Source organism: Pempheris klunzingeri, chromosome 21 (genome assembly GCF_042242105.1).
Source record: "Pempheris klunzingeri isolate RE-2024b chromosome 21, fPemKlu1.hap1, whole genome shotgun sequence".
Lineage (NCBI taxonomy): Eukaryota > Metazoa > Chordata > Actinopteri > Acropomatiformes > Pempheridae > Pempheris > Pempheris klunzingeri.
In genome coordinates this window covers 11,792,268-11,816,184 of record NC_092032.1, presented here as the reverse complement: position 1 = coordinate 11,816,184, position 23,917 = coordinate 11,792,268, and the positions used below count along the sequence as shown (strand labels likewise).

Sequence of the window (23,917 nt, the reverse complement as noted above, 5' to 3'; positions counted from 1 at the left end):
AACATGACTGACTAGTGCAGAGGAAAATATTCTAGCCTTTTCATATCTGTACAAAGCCGCTTGTGTTGCCAGGTTGTGTGTATTCAAATGAAAATACAGACCAAACCTATGTACAAGAAACTACTTGGGCGGTGACCTAGAAATGCGTTGAAAACAAAACCAGCAGCCGAGCCTTTTTGTGGACGTCCTTGGCAGTGCATTTCTGCTTCAAAAAGAAAAATAAAATCATTTGTCTTCACTGGATTGTCTCTTACACGATTCAGTGGAGGTTTCGGTTGTTGGACGGATGTGGTAGTGTTGCCTGCGCAGCTGGGGTTGGGGGGCGGCTTTAAAGCACAAGGGCCCTTGAGGTAGAGCCAGATGACAGGTAAGGGTTCAGGTACTGACGGGCCTGTTCTGTCATGATCAGCTGGTCTTCTGTCTTCCCATAAACCACCGCTTCCCACTCACTCACCTGCAGAGAAGGCAAGCAGCAGTTATCAATGTTTGCCAAAGTAGCTTTCCATTAATTGTGCAAAACTTCATGGAGAAAAAGTATAATTTTATGTATATCTTAACATTTTCCCTTTTTTCTATTTAAGGGTTCCCTGTTTTGATCAGTTCACTAAATGTGTGGCTCCTGCTTTCTTTGTCTCATGCATGGAGACATTCCTGCTAATGACTCCACATTATTCCACTGATCTACAGGTGGTGGTACCGTACTGAGATATGCTGCAATGCACTAAAAAAGGCAGGGAAAAAGACAGCAAGCTAGTAAACATGGATGCAAACAATACAGGATTTTAAATGTTTAAAAAATGGCTTTCGAGGGGTGGAAGGAAATGCACTTGACACATTTTTAGCACATCACACAGTGAGCTTTGGTGAGTAACTTTTTAGTAAACAGAATTTTTGCTTGTTTACAAGAAAAGTCCACAAGGAAGTTTTAAGAAATGCCAAAGGGAGACTGAGAGAGAAAATTATTTTATGCAGGTAACCTCATCAATGGTTTTATTTAAAGATGTGTACCTGTACAGTTGCATGTTTTGGTGCTTTGTAGGAGGCAAGAAGCTTCTTCATCCGGGGGCTAGCAAAGCGCTGAGGATGCACGGGGACTGATGAGGGCTCCTCTCGCCCAGAAGTCAAAGAACGGCTACACTCCTCTTGCTCAGGGATTGGGGTGATCAGTAAAGAGCTTGTCAGTAGACTTTCATCTGTCACCTGACAGATGGGGTTCAATAAACAGAGTAACTAAATTAATAATACAAATAATGATGATACTCAGCTTTGTTCATACAAACTACCATTTTGAAGTGATGTCTTGTACGTTGTATCAGTAATAGGTAACAGGAGTTAGTTTTCTCATTTAGCCACAGGATCTAAACCACTGACTTTAAACCAGTATCATGACTTACTTGTGCGGTGTTGAGCTGCTCTTGGAAGAGTTGGGTGCTTAGGCAGTCTTTCCCCCAGGTGTCCAGCACAAGAGACTTACGTACCTTTCTAGCTGGGCCATCAATCTGAAATCAAAATAACAAAGACACAAATAACAGTAAATGCTCTGGTTCGATCTAGATCAGAGCTGGGATTGACCTCAGCAAAATCATAAATTAATATACCTGTAATTATTTTTTAAAGTATAACAGAGAGCAGTATGGTATATTTCAGTAATGGAAGAAAGGACACATACATGTTTCCATGCTCTGTAGTCTGGCTGCATGTCTGTTCTGTTAAAAATGTCTGCTCCAGTCTCCTGCTTCAGAACTTCTCGAATGTCTTCCTCTAAAAATGCCAATGGCTGTGGCTGAAAAATGCAAAGACACATATAAATATAACCACAAGATCATGCAGTCATATACAGTACAAAATCAGAAAGGGTTGGAGTGCTTTAATATCCAAATTGCTACAGCACATGCTACATGGCTGCATGGTCACAACTGTTGCAAGATACATACAGGTAAAATGTACATGTGACCTCTTACCTCCATTTTCAGTGGCCCATGCATTTTCTCCTGGGCGGCCAAAGCATTTTTGAAGGGAGTCGGTGTCCTCGGGGTTGGAATCATGATGGTTTTACGGAATTTGGGGGTCCGTGAACTGCAAAGTTGACAGATAATATCATTCACAGAGTGCACTCTCCTCCTGATGATCTAATCAACATGAAAGATTCTTGTGGAAAATTGCCACAAAGCATAGCACGCCGGTTGTCCTGCCAGCACTTGTGGGATGTACACTGAGTTCACATATTTATTTACCCATCATTCTCTTTCTGGTGCTTAGGTGTGGTTTCTTTCTGGAGCGGTGTGTTGAGGAGACACCTTTGGCCACACACAGGAGTTGAGGTGAGGGCAGGGTTATCCAGGTTCAGATGTTCCGCCCCTGATATGATGCAAAACTGGGGAAACAGACAGACAATGCATATTAGGCATATGATCAATCCGACCTCAGCACATGCAACCAGCTGCTGGGGATTAGGTGTGTGAAGAAATAGATTTCATTTACTCGTGAGGGGGTGAACGGCAGTGACTTTGTGGGTGTTTTCTTGGGAGAATTTGAGATATTTTCCAAGAAGGAGGAGCAGGTCCTGTCGCACAAAGGAGATGGTTCCCCCCTCTCTTTTCTCCTCCTCCTCCCGCTGGATGCCTGGGTGAGTTTGGATGAGTTGGTAGGAGTCAGGGAGGTGACACTGCCCGCACCAAACGGAGCACCATTCTTATCACGACCAGAGATCGGAGTGTTGACTGTGTAGCTCATTGAATTGTCAATCGTCCGCTCTTGTAGGAGAGTGGTGTAGCCTGCCTGGTTGTGTCTGGGCGGTGTTGCTGCCTCTGACAAGTCGAAACTGGCTACCTCGCTCCATGCAACCGGGTCCTGCAGAGCAAAACACATCTGCAATAGATCTTTAATACATTCATGACTTTTTCGTCAAGAAATTCATACTGAGATACGTTTGTTCTCTGTTGTGCTCCTTCTGTTACTTACCGAGTCAATGAGCTCCATGGTTTCTGCAAACTCTGGTATGGTCTGCAGGGTAGAGAGCACAGTGCTGGCTTCTACAGCCAGGAACTTGCTTGGGGAGACAGGAAGCTGTGGTGGGGGCCCTTGGGGGATCTCAGGGCCCCTCCAGGACCTTCTCTCTGCCTGCTCCTCCAGGCTGCTGCTACTTGTGGTTAATGTGTCATCTGACACACTGTCGGACCAGGCTGAGTACTGCTCCAAACTCTGAGGGGGCAGGATGAGAGCACATTGCCGTTAGATCTCTGGCTCCAGCAGCAGACTGGCGCTTGATTTAATGGTGTGAGATTGGAAGATGTTGAGTGAAATTATTCTAAATGCATCAGTTTTGAAATAATCTGTGACCAGGAAGGTGTGAAAAACATTGATGACTACAACACACTACAACAGATCAGTCCAATCTTCACCATTCAATCATTCCATATTAAGTCACTGACTGCGAAGAATGACATATTAAATGAATGGAATGAATTAAATGTAAAAACAGTATCGGGGAGGGACAGAACAGGAACAGGAGAAACGGAGGAGAGTGTTTGGTTCAAACTGCTGGCTGAGCTCGAGCATGGGGGTGAGGACTGGAGGGATGAGGGAGCATGTTTAGAACGATGGTAATGGGGGGGAGGTAGGGCGGATACCAAGCACAGCTTCAGGCCAGTCTCAATGAGCAGCAAGATGGGGAAGGTAGTTACTATAGCAACACTACAGCAAATCAGGCTACAGACACACATACGTGTGCGCCATTGTTGTTCACACATGTATACACTGCAAAAAGTCCATCACACTTAGCTTTTTAGTCTCAAGTCTTAAGATCTTCTTTTTCTTAAAGCAAGGAAAAGTTCACTGAGGAGATAGGATTTGGGAATTTTCTATAAACAAGTGTTCTAAGACGTAGAACTCAAGAATAACGTTTAATTTTAAAAAATGGCTTTTTACAGTGTATAGAGGCTACAAACACACGCAGGCTATGCTGACTAAGTATGCAAACACACATCAGGAGTGTGTTCTTACACATGGACCTCTGCACTGCATTTGTCGTTGGACTTCATTCTCTGCTGACATAAGCAGCAGCTCAAGCTCCTTAATTCTTTGCTCTCTGTCAGGATCATCCAGGCAGGATGGCTGTAATAAACAGACGTCAGGGAGGAGAGGTCGAGAGGACAGGAGGAAAGGAAGAAGTTAAGAAAACCAGACAAAAAACAGACTTAACACTTAAAATATTTACGAGGGCATTTGAGATTTGCCCCCTTTTATCTGATATTAATTGTTAGGTGAAAATAACAGGACATTCAAGTGTTTGATTTGAAGTCCAGAGTTAGCAATCACAAGGATAACTACAGAAAGTCCCGAAAATAAAGAATGTGACAAGTTTTTTCCCCACTAGCATGCAAAGAAATACACAAAGACTCACTGATAGGAAGCCAGAATTATCTGGAAGACTGTCCATCAAGTGTCCACTGTGAGGGTCATAAGGATACCCCCCCATCTAAAACACAGAGAATTATATTCAAATAAAATCAATATAAAGACATCATATAAATCAAAACACAATGTAGAATGGAGTCCAGAGGGGATGTGGACCTGGTTGGGGCCTGGTACAGGCAGGGGACTGCGATCACAGTGCTGGGGCTCCGCTGGAGTTGGAGGACACGGTCTGTGGTGACGTCTCTTTGCTCCAGTGTGAGAGGAGGTGAAACTCTTGCAGCCATCTTGCAGGTATCCTTCATGCTCCACCTTCCTCCTCATGGTGGAGTTCCAGTGGTTCTTGATGGAGTTGTCTGTACTGTTGGGGAGAAGATCAGTAACATTTTAGAAAATTACCCCTTTCATGACTCAAACTGGCAGTGGAGATGAGCAATGTGTGCACAACATTATATTACCGTCCAGGAAGAAGCTTGGAGATCTCTGCCCAGCGGTTGCCAAGCTGTTTGTGGGCCTCATAGATGATTCGATCCTCTTCCTGAGTCCATGAAGACTTCTTCACCTCTGGGTTAAGGTGGTTGTGCCACCTTTCACGGCACTGCTTTCCAATCCTCCCCTGGAGGTGCTTAGCGATCACTGACCAACGCTTGGGGCCATACTTGTGTACCAGGTCAATAACCTGGACAAAAGAAGGGATATTTAGTGGACAGATTTTATTTCTGAATCAGACAATTAGAACCTATACACTGCTAGTGCTCTATGTCATCTTTTATCTATATATCCATATATATGGATGGAGTAAGGCCCTAATGGGATTCATTCAAACTAAAAGCTTGTACAAAGAGAGAAATCACATCTTTTTACTTTTCTCATTTATAGGCAAAAGCAGGGCCAGTGTTTGGGAAACTTTGACAGGAACAGCACAGCTTGTTTGGCTGTTTCCACCAAGGCTAAAAAAACGTTCTGACATCATCGTTGGCAGCACAGGCTGTTATTGATAGTTCTGTGTTTCTGTTGTGATGCCAAGATGTTGGAGGAATGAGACACCATTCTTGGCATTCTTGAAGGATCGTGATCCATTTAAGGAATGCATTGTTCATCTTAGAGCTGGGGAAGATATTAGAGCTTTTTGCTCTGTACAAAGAAGGGCTGAGCTGTAAACTAGTGACTTGGAAAGTCTGTGTTTTATTAGGGATGACGTAGTGGAGCATTTACTTTGCAAAAAAGAAAAGCTAAAGCAAAGAAAGTTTTAGCGGGAAGTAAGCTTGCGCATGTGCACAGCCCTGTTAGTCTGGAGGTAAATGATACTTTGCATACAGTGGCATTTATGTTTGTATTGCGCTCTTTCACTTAGACTAAGCTGCTCTCCAACAGCTTCCCCCTGTATCCCCTATCATTTACCTATTTTCTCATCCCTCTTTCTATCCAGAACAGGAACCTCCCAGCTCCTTTTACCTTTTGATCCTCCTCTTTTGTCCAGGGCCCTTTCACCAGTTCTGGGTTGAGCACCTTCTGCCAGCGGTGCTGACACTGGCCATCTGTCCTCCCCTGTGACAGACACAAAGCACAGCGCCTCATTACACCACACCACTACCTCCCAGTTACACTCACTCCTGACAGCTGTGAATAAGTCTGCCTCTTCAGTTTCTGCACCCATGACTTACTATCACTGTTAATAACATCCTATTGAGTAACAATGTTAATTATAATAATAATAATAATATTAAAAAATATTTGGATGGTTATAAACTATAAGAATAGAAAAACATATATGAACCAATATGACATAAAGCAGTAAAATACTATTCTAAATTCCATCATCACACAATACCAACATACTATATTACATTCTTACCGGAAAAAAGTTTGATATTAATTTCCAGGAGTCAGTTCCATGCTGCTCTACCTGTTTTTTCAGCTTTTCATCCTGAAAAGACAGGAGAAAAAAGAGACACTGAAAGTCAACACAGTGTCCTTACTAAGGAACGTCTGTCATCTTCATTAACACACTGATCACCTTCATTAAGGTTCCACTATGATGAGAGTTGACACACACTATTAAACATATTTTTATTCGCAAATAAGCCACAAGGTTCAGACCTCACTTGTGCCTCTGAGGAACTCACCTCATCTCGGGACCACTTTACTTTGCACAGGGTCTTTTTATCTTTGCTCTTCTCTTTACTCTCTGGGTCTGTGGAGTGTAGCTCTTCATCCTCATCATTGCTAAAACCACATAGGGCAGATGTGGAAAGGGAGTAAAAGGAAGGCAGATTTTATCAATGGAGCCAAAAATGTTCTTTATAAGGTCAGTAGCTGTAAGCAGGAACAGTGAGATGAATATGGTGTTGCATGGAAACTGCTAATGCAGGCACCAGTATCACTACCTTAGTTTCGTTTAGTAGTTCAAATACTAAAACTGTAACCTGATTAGTAATAAAAATAAATGCTAATGCAAATGAAAACAAGCTCTCTGCAGACCTCTACTTCTAATTAATATCCTGCCATCACACAAGCTCTCAGTGTAAAGGAGAGTACTTAACCATTACACATTATCCTCTTTAACTTCCTAGTTTAACTAAATGGGGTTGTACCTTTCTGAAATGTATGCACAAAGAGGTGTAGAAAGAGATACAGAAATATTCACATAATCACAGGGACCAGTATTAGAACCTAACATTTATATTGTCAGTTACCAAGTAAGTTCACAGGTTGTGGTTGATCATTAGTCCTTTTTCATTGGTCACAGCCAAAACAAGATTTAAGAATTAAGAAATATGCTAAATGCTGCTCACTGAGTGATTAAAACAATGCTACTGTATTGACTCTGACACCTCTAATGCTGAGTTCAGGCTACAAAAGACTGTATGATATGTAGAAATATAACAATGTACTATAAAATGTAAATAGTGTGCATTTGTGACAGACTATGGTTTTGATAAATCTTTACAGAATAAAAAGGAAAGAAAGAAACAACTTGTATTCATGAATAACTGCATACAAGAACACAAAATTCCTCTATGATGACACAAGAAGTTGGCAGCCAGCACTGTACGTCTGTATTCCCATGAAACTTGCTGCTGGGCAACACTTTCTTTGTGGTAGCAGAGGAGAGTTTAATAAATGGAGGAGAAGTTAAGTAATCTGTTCCTAAGAGACCATTACAATCACACGCGTACACACTTAACTGCACACACAAGGAGAAAGCAGTGCTTTCCTCTGGTCTCGTATCAGACTGCGTAGAAACTTCAGTGTGGAAATATGAACATGGCAATTGAATTTGAATTTTGGTGTGGCCTGATTCCCTCAGCAGAGCATGGAGAAGTGGGGAAGTGTGTCTGGACCTATGGCTGAACAGGAAAGAGGGGAGTGAGGGAGCTGGAGGAAAAGGGGCGATCCTACATCAACAGACTCTTTCACCTCCAGAGGTGTGTACGTGTGTGTGTGTCATTGAGATGGAGGAGGCGGTGCACTGGGGTGTGGTCATGGGAATGGCAAAGCCTTAACGGTCCAGTTGTTTAAAAAGTTTCAAAAATCAGGCAGAATTACGTAACCTCCTCACATTTTGTTTAACACATCATTTACCCACTTAACCTTATAAAGCAATAATAATAATCAATAAGAATATATTATCAAAATTGTAAGAGGAACAATTGAAGTATCAGCTGAACTAATAGGATATTGTAAAATACAGGATTTGCGCTGTGAAGACAAGTAGGGGAATGTGGTGCAAGAGTCATTAAAATTTAATTCAATAGTTAGTAGTTCAGTTGCTTCATGCATGCATCACTAAATCTACAACCAACATTTATTTTCATTTTTGATTCCCACTGCCCAATGTCCCATCTTCAGACAGCTTGTCAAGAACCCAAAAAATTATTTTACAATTAGAATCTTCACGTTTGATAAGATGGCACCAGCAATTTTGCTCAATAAATGGCTAAAAAGAATAATTGATGATCAAACTTGTTGGCAATTAACATTATGTTGATCAACTAATCATTTAATTCAGCCCTAATTGTGGGCTTTAACATTAATAAGCATAGCTCATGACAACACTTGATGGGGAATATCCTTATTTAATATGCACCTGCCTGTTGTTGAATGTAAATAATCAATGTGCTGCCACCTTGATCACCATAATTTAACAAGTCAGAATAACTGTCTAAATCTAATCCCAAACCAACACTTGTTTGGTATTTTCTGTAGCTTTTTGGAAAAACAAAGAAGGTCTTTGGGAAACTGTTAGGTACATTTTCCCCATTGGCTTTTTTTTTTTCAAAGCTCCACAGAGACCAGATGCTGTAGACATGCTATCTGATGTAGATTTTATTGACCAGTAAAAAAAAAAAAGTATTTGTTGCAAACAATCTGACTTGTCACAATGTGTTTGCAGGGATGCTGCTGTTAGATAAGTGCTGCTCTGGGCAGCGCGCCTCCCATGCATAGTAAATATATTAGGTAGTCTATACAGCATTGTTCCAACAAAACTTAGAAAACAACAGTGTTTAAAATGTTTGTTTCGGGATTTACGAGTTTAAAGTATCATGCTCAATTTGCACTATCCGTACAGGCAGATTATTATTAACCATCAAATATCATGTATTTACTATTGGGGCCCTTCATCAGCTAACGGTACCAATCATAAATCTCGTGGGTGGACCTCGTTAGTTAGACTGCGCAGGTGCACATGCAGAATAAGTTATTCTGTCAAAGCCTAAACTTGATGCACACGCTGTTTTATCAGATATCAGAACCTATCTCATGTTATTCTTTTTTTTTTTTTACCAGCGGTGCATAGAAGCACTGGTGACTGCAAACAGAAAGCAAACTGCATAATGACACAAGCTTGTATTAATATTATTATTATTATTGCCGGTACCTTACCTGCGTGGTTTCACGTTGTCCATGACAGTCGGTAGGATGATTGAACCTTTTTTAAAGACGAACCTGTGTTTGGCAGCTTTCTAAAACCCCGCATTAATAGATGTTTATCCATAGAAATCGCTGTTAGTCATTGCTAGCACTAGTCGGCTAGCCGGTGAGCTAACTTAATGTACAGTCCATAACATTACGCTCTCTCTGTGAAAGTCTCAGTCACTGTCCATAACATCTCTCCAAAGAAAGGCGCCACTTCGTCTTCCGGTATTTTTTCGCAAAGGGAAAACAGCACTATAAAAATATGAAGTAGGAGAGACTAACACTTTACTTTCATTGCTCGCCGTCCGGGCTGTTTCTGTCTCACTAGTCTGTACTTTTCTATGTGGCGTTATGATTTTTGTCCATCCCGCCGATTCTCGCGCCCAGCCCTCTGCGCAGGCGGCCTCGCCTCTGATTGGTCAGAAATGTGGCTCTGAAACAGACACTCGAAAGTGATTGGCTAATAATGAGGAGAGGCTCGTGTGTGATTGGTTGAAAGTGGGAGGAGGTTTAGTTTGATTGGTCGAAACTTTGAGGAGGCGGGTGTTAAGTTAGACAACTGTACTGTCACCTTCTGCAGCAGAATGGGTCTTTTCATGAAGGCGGTGGTGACTCAAGGTGGGGAGCGGGGGACTTTTGGAGGCCCTTTTGGGGGTTGTAGGTGCACCACAGTTTCACTGGAGGCAAGCTCGATGAGTCAAAACAACAATCATAACCCTCTAATCCACAGTGCTCAGATTGTATTTTGTATAAATAGTCAGCAACACGCATTCATAAAAGCAGGAAGCCCTTTTGAATTTTAAATACAGTATGTTTGTATCAGATGGCGTACTTTATTGGAGTGCATTGTGCATTGATAATGCCACATTATGCTGCTGCTTTGGCATCGATTAATGCATTGACATTATGGAAATTGAGAGCTTCATGCTTGAGATTCATTAAATAGCTGTGAGGAATATTTATTTAATATTCAAACGCTACACAATATTTCCACTTGCTTTGACAGGCAGCGCTTGTGCCTCTGCAGCTCCTCTACACTGTATTTTGCTGACACCTTGTGGACAAAACTTTGCCATGTGCACTGTCTAATGGTTTCATTCATATACTGTCAAAAAAGGCAATATTTCCCTTTGGAAATGAAATGTGTTTTGTTCATATGTTATCTCATCTTAACATTTCTACAGATTGCACTATTCCTTTTCAGTCATCACAACAAATCTGGTTATAATTCGTCTGCGCACTTTCAGCACCAAGCAGGTAGGTCATCTCAGGACATATCCTTTTTTATGGGATAAATGGTGCAATGCGTCTGTAAGGATTTTGACAAGAGAAAATGCTAGAAAGAGTTATGGACTACATGAAGTTCAAACCATATTTGTTGCTTTTCGTCAGTGAAAATGATTCAGTATCTCACAGCCTCTGAGATGTATTATCTCCCAGTGGTCACGTATAATTCATTCATTATAATTTATATTGTATAATTACTGTATCATAACTTGAACACAGTCATAATTAAAATATTATATTTATAATTCCTTAATCGGTTCAGTTGTTTTTCTGGCGGTAAAATAAGGATATGGACGAATTTCTAGATAATATGGACGTCCTGCTTTTCTACCTGTAGGTGACGCTGTTGAACTGTTTGAATTTTTCAATGTTGTCATTCCTGAGTGTATAAGTAGATGTGTTAAACAAACTACAACACGACGGGAAATCAGCTGCAGTTCCTCTAAAAATAAAAGCATGGATTCTGTCCATCCAAAAACAAAGTCTAATCACAGAAACATCCTATAATATTGCAATACTATCAAACAATGAAACTTTTAAAACAGCTTGAGCTCTCTGCAGTCTTTTTTATTTGAACATTGCCAACTAAAAAACTAAATTCATTCAGTGTCTCATTAAATTAATGTGTAATGTGTAATGTCTTTGGTAAAGATCTTCTTATCCAAATACTTTCAAGTACAAAACTGAATTTATTCAATGTCTTCAGGCGTAGTTTAGTTTTGTAAGTACACAAAACTAAACTAGTTCGTTTTTTTTAATGTTTTGTTTTCTCTAAGGTCTTGTTTTAGTTTAGTTTAGTTTTACTATTAACTATAACGGCAAACTACTACTACTACTACTGTTTTCGGTGAAGGTTAAACTTATCATGAAATAGAAATACATAAGCAAACTACAAACATCTCAAAACTGTACTTTAGCACAGTACTTGAGTAAATCTACATGAAACACTCCTTGGCTATTTCGTTTCTTACTTCTGGTTTTATTTTGAACGGCAGAACCGGAAGTGCGCTGGTGTATTCCATCCGGGCTGACGGTGGTTACAGTTGTGAGGTCCCGTGACAAATTTCATTGGAACTTTCTACGGCCAGGAAAGACTGATGTTTCCTGCTTCCCTCACTCCACATACGCTTATGGGCAGCAACAAAGTGCACCTATATTTTGCGGGTTTGGGGGATTTTGTCCGAAATAAAACGGGGGAAATGTTCAGTGTAGTCGCAGTTTAAACGCCGTAGAGCGAAATATCCCCACTGGACACACGGAAATAGATGAACTCCGCATCGTAATACTGTAAGGTACGTGATGTCCATGTAAACCTTGTTCTCTGTTTGCTAACTTAACATTGGCTAGCGGTGTGGTAACACCTAGCACGCGAAGCTGTAGGCTCAATCAAAGTCACAAAACATTGTTTTTAGGCAGTAGTAGAGTGATAACTGTTAGCTAGTATCTAACATTTAACTTTTTCAGTTCGAAGACAAGTTCAGCCGAAGAAAAGTCAAATAAAGTTAGTTAAGTGTAGCACACAGTGTTTGAATCCGTGCAACTGTGAGCTTTTTCTATGCTATTTACAGTTTGTGTTACATAGTGTAGCTTGTTAGAGCATGTCAGCCTTTCATTTCATGTGTGCATGTGTCGGTATTTTATTTATTTGTGTGTGTGTGTGTGTGTGTGTGTGTGTGTGTGTGTGTGTGTGTGTGTGAGTGTGTGTGTGAGTGTGTGATGAACCCCTCCCTCTGGCTCAGTTTTTTCTCCTTTCCTCGGCTGGAGAAGACATGCTTTTTCCTGTAATACACGTGATCCGTGCTGAGATTTAAAAGTTGTGCCGGTGTAAGTGCACACACAGCCTCAGGTGAAACCCCATTGTGAGCTTACCAAAGGGCTCAGCCAAAATTAAACAGAAGGGGGCGAGGGCTTTTCACTGCTGTGTTCAAGGTACATGTTGTTCACCCGCCATGTAAATGTTCTCTGACTGTAGAAGTTATGTGTCAGACCAAAATGAATCCCAGTATTGGATGTTGATTCAGCTGTGTGGTATGGACGGTGGCACACTACCTTTTCTAAACTGGATGATGTGTTTATGATTTTTTTTTTCCTCCTGTGATGGTAATTCTCTTCATAATCCCCTTGCCTCTATTCAACTCTGCCATGTGGAAATCTGCTTACTTTCTGTTTATTATGAGTTGAGGAGGTTCACAGCTGGTTCCTTGAAGTAACAGGTGGCTCTTAAGAACATGTTTTGTATAGCAAGTTTCAAGTTATGAAAGATGGTTAGATTAATGGGTGTACATATCTCACTATTTGAGAGCTCTACATCTGTGAGATTAGGGTTAGGGTTAGTGTGGGAGTTTAAAACACCAACCAACATTCATTTAAATCACACTTGCAGACCTCGCATCTGGTGAAGCTGTTTATGCTCGACCAGCTAGCATGTCTGACATTCTCCAATTTTCTACAGCCGATGAACCTGCCATTTTGTCGGTGCACACGCTGATTCAGACCTGTTTCTAAAAGGAAGTCAGCCCCACAGTTTGCAGACAGTGGCTGTCTGTGAGCTGTCTGGACAGTCAGGTTAGGTTAGGAATTTGTCCAGATGCTGAGGTCAGTTGCACGCACTGGGGGGTTTACTGAGTTCATGCACCTCACACTTCTCCAGCTGCACTTCCTCAATCACAGATCTGTCTCTGTTACATTATAATGATGTAACAGACTTCTAAACCTCTAAACTAGAATAATGCTTATGTTGTTCAGTTTTATCCTAATTGTAATTTTAAAAGAATCTAAACAGATTTTGGTTCATTTTATAATAAAGTGTTTTATTTGACTGATTTCCTGAAATAGGTCGTCTTCCAGATTTAGCTCTTTGTGTAGTTATCTCCACTAACCAAGTTGGCTTGCATCGGTTTTTGTTTCTCTGTTTATCAGTGGATGCATGTCTGATTGAGCTTTCACATTTGATTTACCTTTCTAGGGAGGCTTCTGCTTTCTTTTCACTCTATAATTGCTTGTCACGCATGATGCACAGCCACGCACACACACACACAAAAAAAATATGTTCAACATCCTCATAGGATATCCACTGGCAAGGATGTGTGTTTGAGCTAAGCAGGAAGAATGCTATTTTTGATCTCGTGTAGTAGTCCGGCATATTTGTGCCTGTCAGCACAAGTTAATTCATGTTGTGGCGTGAATGCAGGGCTTGCTGGGCCCAAACTGTAGCCGGGGAATGTGCTTAACATTAATCTTTACTCATTTGGCTTTTCCAAGCTTTGTTTTCAATCCTCATAACAAACTTGACAATGTCTGTTCGTGGGTGCGGTGACCTGCAGCATTCCTTATGAAGGAGTAGCAGTGTCAGCTGAAAATCTTAAGTTGTACTGCACAGCTATAGGTTGTTTCCCTTGAACTAAAACATGCCTGGAATGTTAAAAAGCAAGTCCTACCCTTTGATGGACAGATGTGAGGCAGCTCAGGGAAATAGACAACCATTTTTGACTGTACTAGCCTCAGTTACACAAACTCCACCAGCTCTAAATGATCTGACTATTTCCCACCAGAGTGGCTGTTAAGAGGAGACAAAACTAGTGTTTTTAAGATCCAGTTTTAACAACAGCTGAAACTATTACTCCATCAATTAGTTGATCAGAAAATGAATCATTATTAGTCATTTTTAAGCAGAATATACAAAACATCTCTGCTTCTAGCTTGTTAAATGAATATCTTTGAGTTAGGCAAACATTACATTGTAATGTGTTTTTTGTTATATTTCTAATCTTTAATTTTTCAATTTAGACCAAACAGTTTTATTAATCAATGAATTAAGAAAATAATCGAGTATTCCAATGAAGATAATAATTAGTTACAGCCTAGTTTTAGTTTTAACAGTTTCAGCATAAAAGCAAAGACGGAGGGAGACATTAATGCTGTTGATCTTTTTGTGGTTCATCTTAATGAACATGAGCGAAAATTTACTAAAAGAAAGTTAAAAGTAGGAACAAAAGAGAGAGAAGCCTCTACTGATGAAGAGGGCATGAAGGTCCCTCTGACTGCACACATGCATTTTAAAGAGGGCCGCTCCTTTGCTGTACCCTCACCCTGACGTGAGCAGAATCAGATATCCTTTCAGGATGCGTTCAAGATCAATACACAGGCGCAGAAAGTTGACCCAGAGCGGGTTTTCCGTGTGTTGTGAGCAAACAACAGTGAGAGTAACGAAGGTTGTGGTTAAAAAGAGAAACACTACTGAATAAGCCAGGCTGACCTCACTACCAGAAAACAATAGGCAAGTGAGAGCAGCAGACAAAGAGCTTTGTTGTAAAAGAAACAAACATTATATAACTCCTGGTGAAGGAAAAGAGATATGCGTCTCTTTTCACACAATTTAAAGCATCTACCACACACAAGAGTTTTTATAATGTCCTCAGGTCAGCTTAATACAGGAGATACCATCTATCACATATTAATTATGATTCACTTATTAGACTCTTCAATAGTGATGAACATTGCCTCCCTTTTTCACCTTCAGGGAACTGCAGTTGTCAGCAGAAGGAGTCTATTAGACATCAGTAACAAGCTTTATTTTCCTCTTTAAATGTTGGGGAAGAACGACTCCGGGGGTCTTACTCCTAACCTATTGTGTAACTCCAGCTTCAAAGACCCCTCGAAGGTTATTTAAAAATACCTTTCTGCTGACCGGAACAGGGGAGAATGTCACAGACCCAGCATGTGTAAGAGAGCGAGTGTGTGTGTGTGTGTGTACGTGTGAATGAGTGTGGGCTTGTATGCGTTGACATGGTAGAGAGGGTATGTGTGAGATGAATGCATGCGGAAGAGGCTGCACAGATGGAGACTTGTAATTCTCACGTGAGGGAGACTGATAGCACCGTTAATAGCAAAAGAACCAAGTTGAGAGTCATTAACCAGAATGTGCTCTGGTGGTAATTATCTATTTAAGTGTCAGATGAGAGCGGGAGGATGGGATGTTCATGCTCACAGGAGGGAGTGAGTTAACAGGCTGCTCAGGCGGAGGGAGCCAGCCTGCTGTCATGTTTCAGCTCACTTACTCTCCTGTTGTTGCCTGTGGACTCTTGATACACTCTGGTTCGAGCCTTTAAGAAAGCACAGGGACCTCTAGATGAGGTTTCCAATCAGCACTGCGTTTAAAGGCAAATTTCAAACCAATAGCTGACATTTTTGCTAAATGTTATCAGTAGTGCCTTTTAAATTTGCATGTCTAAGAAAAAGGTGTTTTATTCTTGGCAGAGTTAAATCACCTCTGCAAGAGTATTTAGTCCAACATGTGACACTGTAACTTGTTCATCATACAAATGATTACAGTTGCGCTGCATGCTAATTGACACTAAAGTTAAACTGCTCACAGTCAAGGGCCCCAGCAAGTAGCGGTTTAAAAAAACTCCTTTGAATGAGTGATTATTTTATGTCCTTTAACAAGAACATAACCTGGGATAGAGAAACAGGGGCCATTTCCTAAAGTCAAGTGTGATAGATGTAGGTCAGCAACTGGTGGCTAGGTGATCTTTTGTACCATGGACAAGCACAGCTTGAAAGAAGCTGTGACCTCTGTGTAATTAGTGAGAAAATAGAAGGATAGACTGATTGATGAGCTGATGTAATAGTGTAAGGCTTAATAGCAGCTCATGTCCGTGAGCAACAACCACCACAGATGTTACGGCTCAGACCTCAAAGAAATCCCTTACGGAACAGTGCTGAAGAATGAATTACATAATTTTACATTAAAAAATGCTTAGAAAGTTATAACTGGGGACAAATGTTTATCATATCAGGTGTGGGCAACATTACCACTGCAGTTAGTGTAGAGAACAGAAGAAGAACACCAGTTTCACTTCCTAAATAACAGAGGGTTTGTTCTCTTTTCTACTCTGCCACAGTGACCCACAGTGGGGATGGGCCAGTCGTATACTTGAAGTCTTTATCCTGAGGAGGACGCATTACTTTATGACCTTGCACCTTTGAATGCCGACATCACCTAAGATGGAGGAGCAACCCAGTCTCCCCAACGTCAGCATACCCTGCCACAATGAGCAGAGAGACAAGAAAAAGCGTTACACAGTGGGTGCTAAACATTCTGTTCATTCTTCTGAATATTTCTCTGAATTATTAATTTCAGTGTTTGGATATCAGGCATCAAGTGTCTATAAACACTATCACTGTTAAAGTAGCATAAAATCACATTACTAGACCATTTGAGTCTCCTTGCCTTTTTTTCAGGTTTACAAAGTGATAGTCAATGTTGGACAGCAGGAATGGTTTGTCTTCAGGCGTTACGCAGAGTTTGATAAACTCTACAACACAGTGAGTGGTGGCACGTTGTCATTTTGACTTTACACTACACACAATACCTAACACGTTACCATAATTCTGCTCACAAGTCTTTGATTTCCTAAACATTGATTTACTGAATTGTGAGAGATGCTGCTCACATTTGACGTAATTATAGACTTGTGACCACAGACGTTTCCTTGCTCTTAACATTATTTCCTCTGTTGCTCTCATATCTTTAATGCAGTTAAGGAAACAGTTTCCAGCTATGAACTTGAAAATTCCTGCCAAAAGGATATTTGGGGACAATTTTGACCCTGGTAAGTGTTCACACTGGGCTGACATTTGCCAGGTGCATCATGACAGTTCAAGCACCTGATTTTAAAAGAATTAATGCAGTTTTTTGCTTGATTCCTATTGTTTGTCCGGCGTTTGGTGGTATTTTCTTAACAATTTATGCTTATCTGACGGATAGAGTTCATCAAGCAAAGAAGAGCAGGGTTGCATGAGTTCATCAAGCGAATTGTCTCACATCCCCAGCTTTGCAACCAGTAAGTGTTGGTGTCCTCACTGCCATTACATTATATTACATTGTTGACTTTATGAAGATGAATGATCTGAATCCAAAAGTCTAATATGATCAAATTTGTTTAGCTATGCTTCACACTTGTCTGGAATTAGATTAAAAAAATGGAGCTCTGCTCACTCATGTTTCACTTGCTGATGCTACTTTACTGATTTTATTTAACTGCTTGGTCCCTCTTAAACCTTACAGGCCAGATGTGAGGACCTTTCTACTGATGGACAAAATGCAAAACTTTTCAGATGCGTCTGAGGATGAGGATGATAAAGTAAGTAACTTATCAACCAATTTCGATGAATCCATTTCTTTTTTTTCCATTTATATTTTTTACCCACTGACTACATCTGTTGTCCAGATATTACTGAGTAGTGTAGTTTTTACCCATAGAATCTATTTAGACTCAAAATGAATACAGATAGAAAACAATTTCTTTTTATTGTAGCGCAAATACATGACTGAGTTCTGGGAACGGCAGTGAATCACTGTTAAATATGTCTCAGTTTTAGCCTTCTGTTACATCTTGACTAATGTGAAGATCACCACTGGCTAATCTAGATAATGTTTTCTCTGCTCTTTAACAGAACAACTCTACCTCCAGAAACATTAACCTGGGACCCTCTGGAAATCCACAGTATGTTCACTACTCTAGTGCACTTTAAGAAAATCTAACGTTTTAGCACAAAGCACGCTCCCCTGCCGCTTTTATTAACCATTTGAATCTTTGCAGTTGTGTAATCACATACAGTACAGTTTTACATTAGTGAAACTGACGTGCTGTAATTTTTATTTCAGTGCCAAACCCACAGACTTTGACTTTTTGAAAGTCATAGGAAAGGGCAGTTTTGGGAAGGTATGTGACCAATACAAAGTACAACAACCTCTTTCTATTTGTCTCAGGGTGAGAATTCTCACAGATTCAAAGCCACTTTATGGATCTGTTAAGATAACGTCTTCATTATGTAGAAAGCAGTTTTATAAAGCAGTTTTGTAGCATGATATTGACTGATAAATTGTTTTCATGCTTGAGACATATGAGTTATGTTTTGAAATGCCCTGAAATGTTTCTGAGTTGTTTTTCTGTTGAGGTAGGAACAACTTTTAGTTCTGCATGAGTTGGACTTTCCATATAGGAAGTGAGAACCAGATCTGGAATTGCTCTGGTTCACATTGTCGATGCAATGTTCAACATGCTGTCTGTCATCCTTGTGATGCAGGTTTTCCTTGCAAAACGAAAACATGATGGAAAGTATTATGCAGTCAAGGTCTTACAGAAAAAGGTCATTCTCAACAGAAAAGAGGTAACATCACTATCAGATATGGCCCGTCCATATTTCAGGCATACACATGCGACGTATAATAACCACTAATCACTTCTTCCCATCAGCAAAAACACATCATGGCAGAGCGCAACGTGCTGCTGAAGAATGTGAAACACCCTTTCCTGGTTGGGCTTCATTATTCCTTCCAGACCACAGACAAGTTGTACTTTGTCTTGGATTTCATCAATGGAGGAGAAGTGAGTTGTTTCAGTTACGTGACGAACACTAATGCTTCACGAGGTCAAGAAGGAAACATGTAATAATCAGCTTTAATAGAATCCTTCTGAGCAACACTGTAGCTAGTTAACACACCTCCATGTGTGAAAATCTTGTTAGAGAACACGACATTATTCAAAGCAGCTCTTGAGTGTGACTTCCTCTGTGGATCTTCTTCAAGTGTGATCAGCCTTTCTAAAGCTTCCATGTGCGACTGACCATGAGTCAGAGCATGACTAACTACAGACCGTAACCATGCAAACCTGCCTCTTGACCTTCTGAATAAATTCACTACAATCACCACTAACATGTCAATTGAATGAGATCTTTATTCACACTTTCCCTTTCCAATAATCGAATGAAACATTTTCATTTCAGCTTTTCTTCCATCTTCAAAAAGAGCGGACATTTCCAGAGCCCAGAGCAAAATTCTACATTGCTGAGATGGCATGTGCACTGGGATATCTGCACTCTCTCAACATTGTCTACAGGTTTGTTGGAGGTTTAATGAAGTGGACACATGCTTCATATTAAGTTTATTAAGTGCTCTTGAGGATCAAACTAAAAGACGTCTTGATAGTTAATCAGATCTCCTGAATATAACTCGGATAGAATAGTGTCACTAGTTTGATAGTATGCACATATTTACTAAATCAGATCACACTGGTACCATGAAGTTTACAATGTATTACGTGTCAAACATGTGAGATCATGTGACACTCACATGATGATGTGCTGTCAAGGCCATAACTACCCTTTTTTGTTTGATTTGAATCTTGGGGTTTTAATGACCTGAAAACAAAAGTACATTCACTCACAAATTGGGCTTAGTGGGGTTTTTTTTTAAGGCTGAGTCCCTCACCAGATTTATATTCCTTTACATTCCCACCTCATAGTAGAGATGTCTAGCAGCATTTAGATCTACATACAAGGAGATTATTGTTGAATTAATTTATTGTGTGTGTATGTGTGAACAAAAGAAATAACATTTTACAGTTTTCTTTTTATGGTAGCTGATGAAACATTTCTCAGGCCTGTGGGGTTGTGATGAGGGAACTTGCAGTTATGTTTCCAAATCCTGGCTACGACCTTCTTTCTCATTTACTGAAATTCATTCATTTGTGTTGCTGTTTTTCCAGAGACTTGAAGCCAGAAAACATCCTCCTTGACCATGAAGTGAGTATTCCTGTTTTTAACCAAACTGCTGTGTAATTGATACATATTCACTGTTACATTAATTACACTAAATATACATGGATGCCACAGCACCTGATTCTTTCAAGTAGCATTTATGTTGACAGTACAAAACTCATTGACACTGGCTGCAGGTTTATCACACAAGACCATAACATATACAGCACAAATTTCATTCTTCTCCAGTCATATTTTTACCACCAGTGAACATCAGTGTCGTTTCCACTTCCAGCTGGACAGAATGTGTGTGATTGGATTAGGTCTTACTAATGATTTTCCTGCCTAGCCTTATTGAGAAAGTGAGGGGACGGTGAATGGGACTGACTGAGTTACGCCGCAGCCAACATTCCTGGGCAACAATAGAATCCTCAGTCCGCGGGGATAATGAGCTGCTTGTGTGGCACATGTTGTCTAAAAATGCCCCTGTGTCCTCTCTTTAAAGGGGCATATCATTTTGACGGACTTTGGACTGTGCAAGGAAGGCATTTCCCAGACAGACACCACCACTACATTTTGTGGAACACCTGAGGTATTGCAGCGTGGATTTGAATGTTTACACATCTGACTGCTGCCAATTGTTTTTCCAAGAAATCTCACCTTCAGTGTCAAAACGCAGTAATCATTAACAGGCTTTTTGGAATAAAGTGTGGTTAATAATTTCACAAGCATGAGTGTTTTCTGTTTTGTGTCTATACAGGGTTTTATGAGCAAAAATAGTAGTTAATATACATTTTGTATTTTAAGCAAGAAACAAAATGTCCAAGTTGATGTTATATTATTATGTTTGTGTGCTTCTTCCGAACAGTACTTGGCTCCAGAGGTCCTGAGGAAACAGCCATATGATAATACAGTCGATTGGTGGTGTCTGGGCTCAGTGCTGTATGAAATGCTCTTCGGCTTGGTGAGTTTTTACTTTGAGTCCCATTGCCTTCAAATATCCTTCATTTAGTTTTACACTACACCACACAGTTGACTGACAGTCTTGGCTACTTTTGTGGACAGGCTTTTTACTTCAAATGTGATTTTCTGGTGAACTGCAGCAAATTTGACATTTTATTTAGTGCTAAATGTTAAACCAACTCACTGTCATACTCACTTGCCCTTGCTTCCCTTTTTTTTTTTAATATCCTAGCCGCCATTCTATAGCAGGGACACGCACGAAATGTATGACAACATCCTCCACAAGCCGTTGGCAATGCGTCCCGGTGCGTCCAGCACAGCCTGGTCTCTCCTCCAGGGCCTCCTGGAGAAAGAGGGTACACACAGACTGGGCTCCAGCGATGACTTTGTGAGTGGGAGTATTCATTGCACTTGCACTGTCCACACACAGACATGAACATGTACAACAGAATTTCCTATTTTTTAGCTCCCTCTGGTGGCTGAAATATATACATCATCTTGCTATCGATGACTTTTACTTTATCAACTTTTTTGACCAACGATCTACAAATTCAAAATCATGTTTAACTTATTTGTTCTTCATTTTCAGAATGAGATCAAATCACACAGCTTCTTCTCTTCCATCAACTGGGATGACCTTGAGCAGAAGAAGATCGCTCCTCCATTTACACCCAATGTGGTAAATATTGGTTTCGTCCTCATTAATCAGAACCGTAAAAGTATTTTATGTTTGACACTAAAAGAATCTTAAACACGTGCATGTGTTTCGAGCCAGTCGTGGTCCAGTGTGCTACGTACACAAGTGTCATATGGAAATGTGATACCCCAGTGCACATAAACTGAGAATGGACTTTTCTCTTCCACTGGAGAGGGAAACACCTCATGTCCAGCAGTTAAAGTTTTGAAATGAGCAATATTAGATTGATAGATTAAATTTTCCAGTGAGATAATTTAACTTTTTATGCAAAAAAGACACATCAGACACAAATTATTATTCAAAGCAGAGTATGATTATATGTCTTAAAACATCACTGGATGTTATTGTTAACAAAGACACACTTTAACAGTTTATATTTGTAAGTTAGTCCCTGTACAGTCGTGCTCCACCCACACTGGTGTTTTCACCTAATCTCCCTGATTAGACCTCTTCTTGTGAGGGTGTGTACAGACTCTGTTTGATTGACATCTCTGCAGCATTAGTCTACCCTACATCAACCCGAACAGAGAGCTAATTGGACTGAACAACCGAAAACACCTACTGTGTGTGGGTGGAGGGACTTTTACTGATCATTTTAAAGTTTGACTGGGTGTAGTGTAGTCTATTGCAGATAGGAAGGGAAATAAGTGTGAACTGCTTATTTGGTGCACATGTGCAGGGCAATAAAATAGACCCACAACTTCAAAAATTATCTAAAACTTTAAAAAACTGAGCTTGAGAATACTTTATGAAGGTAGAATTCATTGCAGAGCTATTTTGTTTGATTGTGTTGGACTGCACAGTTGACTCTAATTAACAGTGGAGGTTGTCTAATTAAGCACCATCTCTTAAACTGCTTCATAAAATGCATTTTTATAGACTTAGTTTCATATAATGATTCACAGTTTTGTCTTTTTAGTTTTGTGTTTTTTGTCAACTATTTTTAACTACCTTTAGTTTACACATATTTGACGAATAATTGTTTTATCCCCCTTTAATGAACTTTGTAGACAAGTTTGTTACTGTTGTGTATTATGTCATCAAAGTAAGTCCCCCTCATGAATACACACATGCATTTTGTTTTGTATTTGTTTAAAGAATGCTAATATGTTTTTTATTCCCTCTTACCCCAACGTTTTTACAGAGCTCCTACTGTGACATCTCAAACTTCGATCCCGAGTTCACAGATGAGATGGTCCCTAACTCCATCTGTTGGTCTCAAGAACATTCCATAGTCAACGCCAGTGTAATGGAGGCCGACGACGCCTTCGTGGGCTTCTCCTACGCCCCACCTTCTGATGACTCTTTCCTATGAAACATCTCTAATGAGATCTTCATTTGCCTTAACCATCGTAACTTCTTTTGACTAAAGGGAAGAATTTATTACATGGATGAACTTGTTCTATGAAGCCAAAGCAAGCAGCTGAGAAACAACACTTAAAACGTATTTGGTTGGAACAAAGTGCGCCAGAAAAGTCTTTATTTTTTACCAATTTGTATTTATATGAATATATATATATATCTATATTATATGAATATACATCAGATGATATTTTTAAGAATTAAGGACAGCCATCTTCTATTAATGTAATTTCTGGTGGTTTCTGAAATGAGCCTTTATAAAGCCTTAAATTTGTCCCTTGAATTAAATTAATGAGCAGTTTTCTGAGAAACTTGATCAACTCACTGGACTTAAGATCACATCATTGGACTGTGAGAGGGAAGTGTGTTCCTCCATGTAATTACTGTAAAAATAAACTTATGTATCATATTCGTTTTAACTAAGCTGGAAATAGGGATTACTTGAGAGACCACTGAATAAAACATTTTGGTTCATAGGTCACATTTGTTAAAAACAAAAAAAGTATTCAGTTACCTTACTGTTTGTCTTTGCGAATGCTGAGTGAATTGCTTTTTTATTGAGTCGTTATTGTTTATTTTTTTGCTATTCTTTGCCTTAACACATTGGCAGAAACTAGAAATATTCAATGCTTTGCTTAAGTAGGCCTGTACTCCTGTACAATAATAAAAATATCAAAGAAAAGTACTCTGGGAGCGTCTGTGTATATTATAATAATAATAATAAAGTGTGTT

At 40.0% G+C, this 23,917-nt stretch overlaps 2 protein-coding genes across 2 annotated transcripts; one reads left to right on the top strand and one right to left on the bottom strand.

Moving 5' to 3' along the window:
- Window positions 1-186: 186 nt before the first annotated feature.
- mybl1 (v-myb avian myeloblastosis viral oncogene homolog-like 1) lies at window positions 187-9,357 on the bottom strand. Its single transcript, XM_070853107.1, has 16 exons — window positions 9,301-9,357; window positions 6,540-6,639; window positions 6,269-6,340; window positions 5,869-5,961; window positions 4,872-5,092; window positions 4,573-4,774; window positions 4,403-4,477; window positions 4,003-4,113; window positions 2,962-3,201; window positions 2,482-2,868; window positions 2,235-2,374; window positions 1,962-2,076; window positions 1,670-1,783; window positions 1,395-1,499; window positions 1,009-1,200; window positions 187-454 (listed from the first exon to the last, which is right to left on the bottom strand). The coding sequence occupies exons 1-16, from the start codon at window positions 9,321-9,323 to the stop codon at window positions 329-331; spliced, it is 2,316 nt and encodes a 771-aa protein (XP_070709208.1). The 5' UTR covers window positions 9,324-9,357; the 3' UTR covers window positions 187-328.
- Window positions 9,358-11,709: 2,352 nt separating this feature from the next.
- sgk3 (serum/glucocorticoid regulated kinase family member 3) lies at window positions 11,710-23,885 on the top strand. Its single transcript, XM_070853044.1, has 17 exons — window positions 11,710-11,912; window positions 16,524-16,704; window positions 16,864-16,947; window positions 17,162-17,234; window positions 17,390-17,465; window positions 17,690-17,765; window positions 18,079-18,128; window positions 18,290-18,347; window positions 18,712-18,795; window positions 18,882-19,013; window positions 19,411-19,523; window positions 20,172-20,208; window positions 20,669-20,755; window positions 21,032-21,127; window positions 21,359-21,514; window positions 21,716-21,805; window positions 22,968-23,885. The coding sequence occupies exons 2-17, from the start codon at window positions 16,609-16,611 to the stop codon at window positions 23,136-23,138; spliced, it is 1,479 nt and encodes a 492-aa protein (XP_070709145.1). The 5' UTR covers window positions 11,710-11,912; window positions 16,524-16,608; the 3' UTR covers window positions 23,139-23,885.
- Window positions 23,886-23,917: the final 32 nt, after the last annotated feature.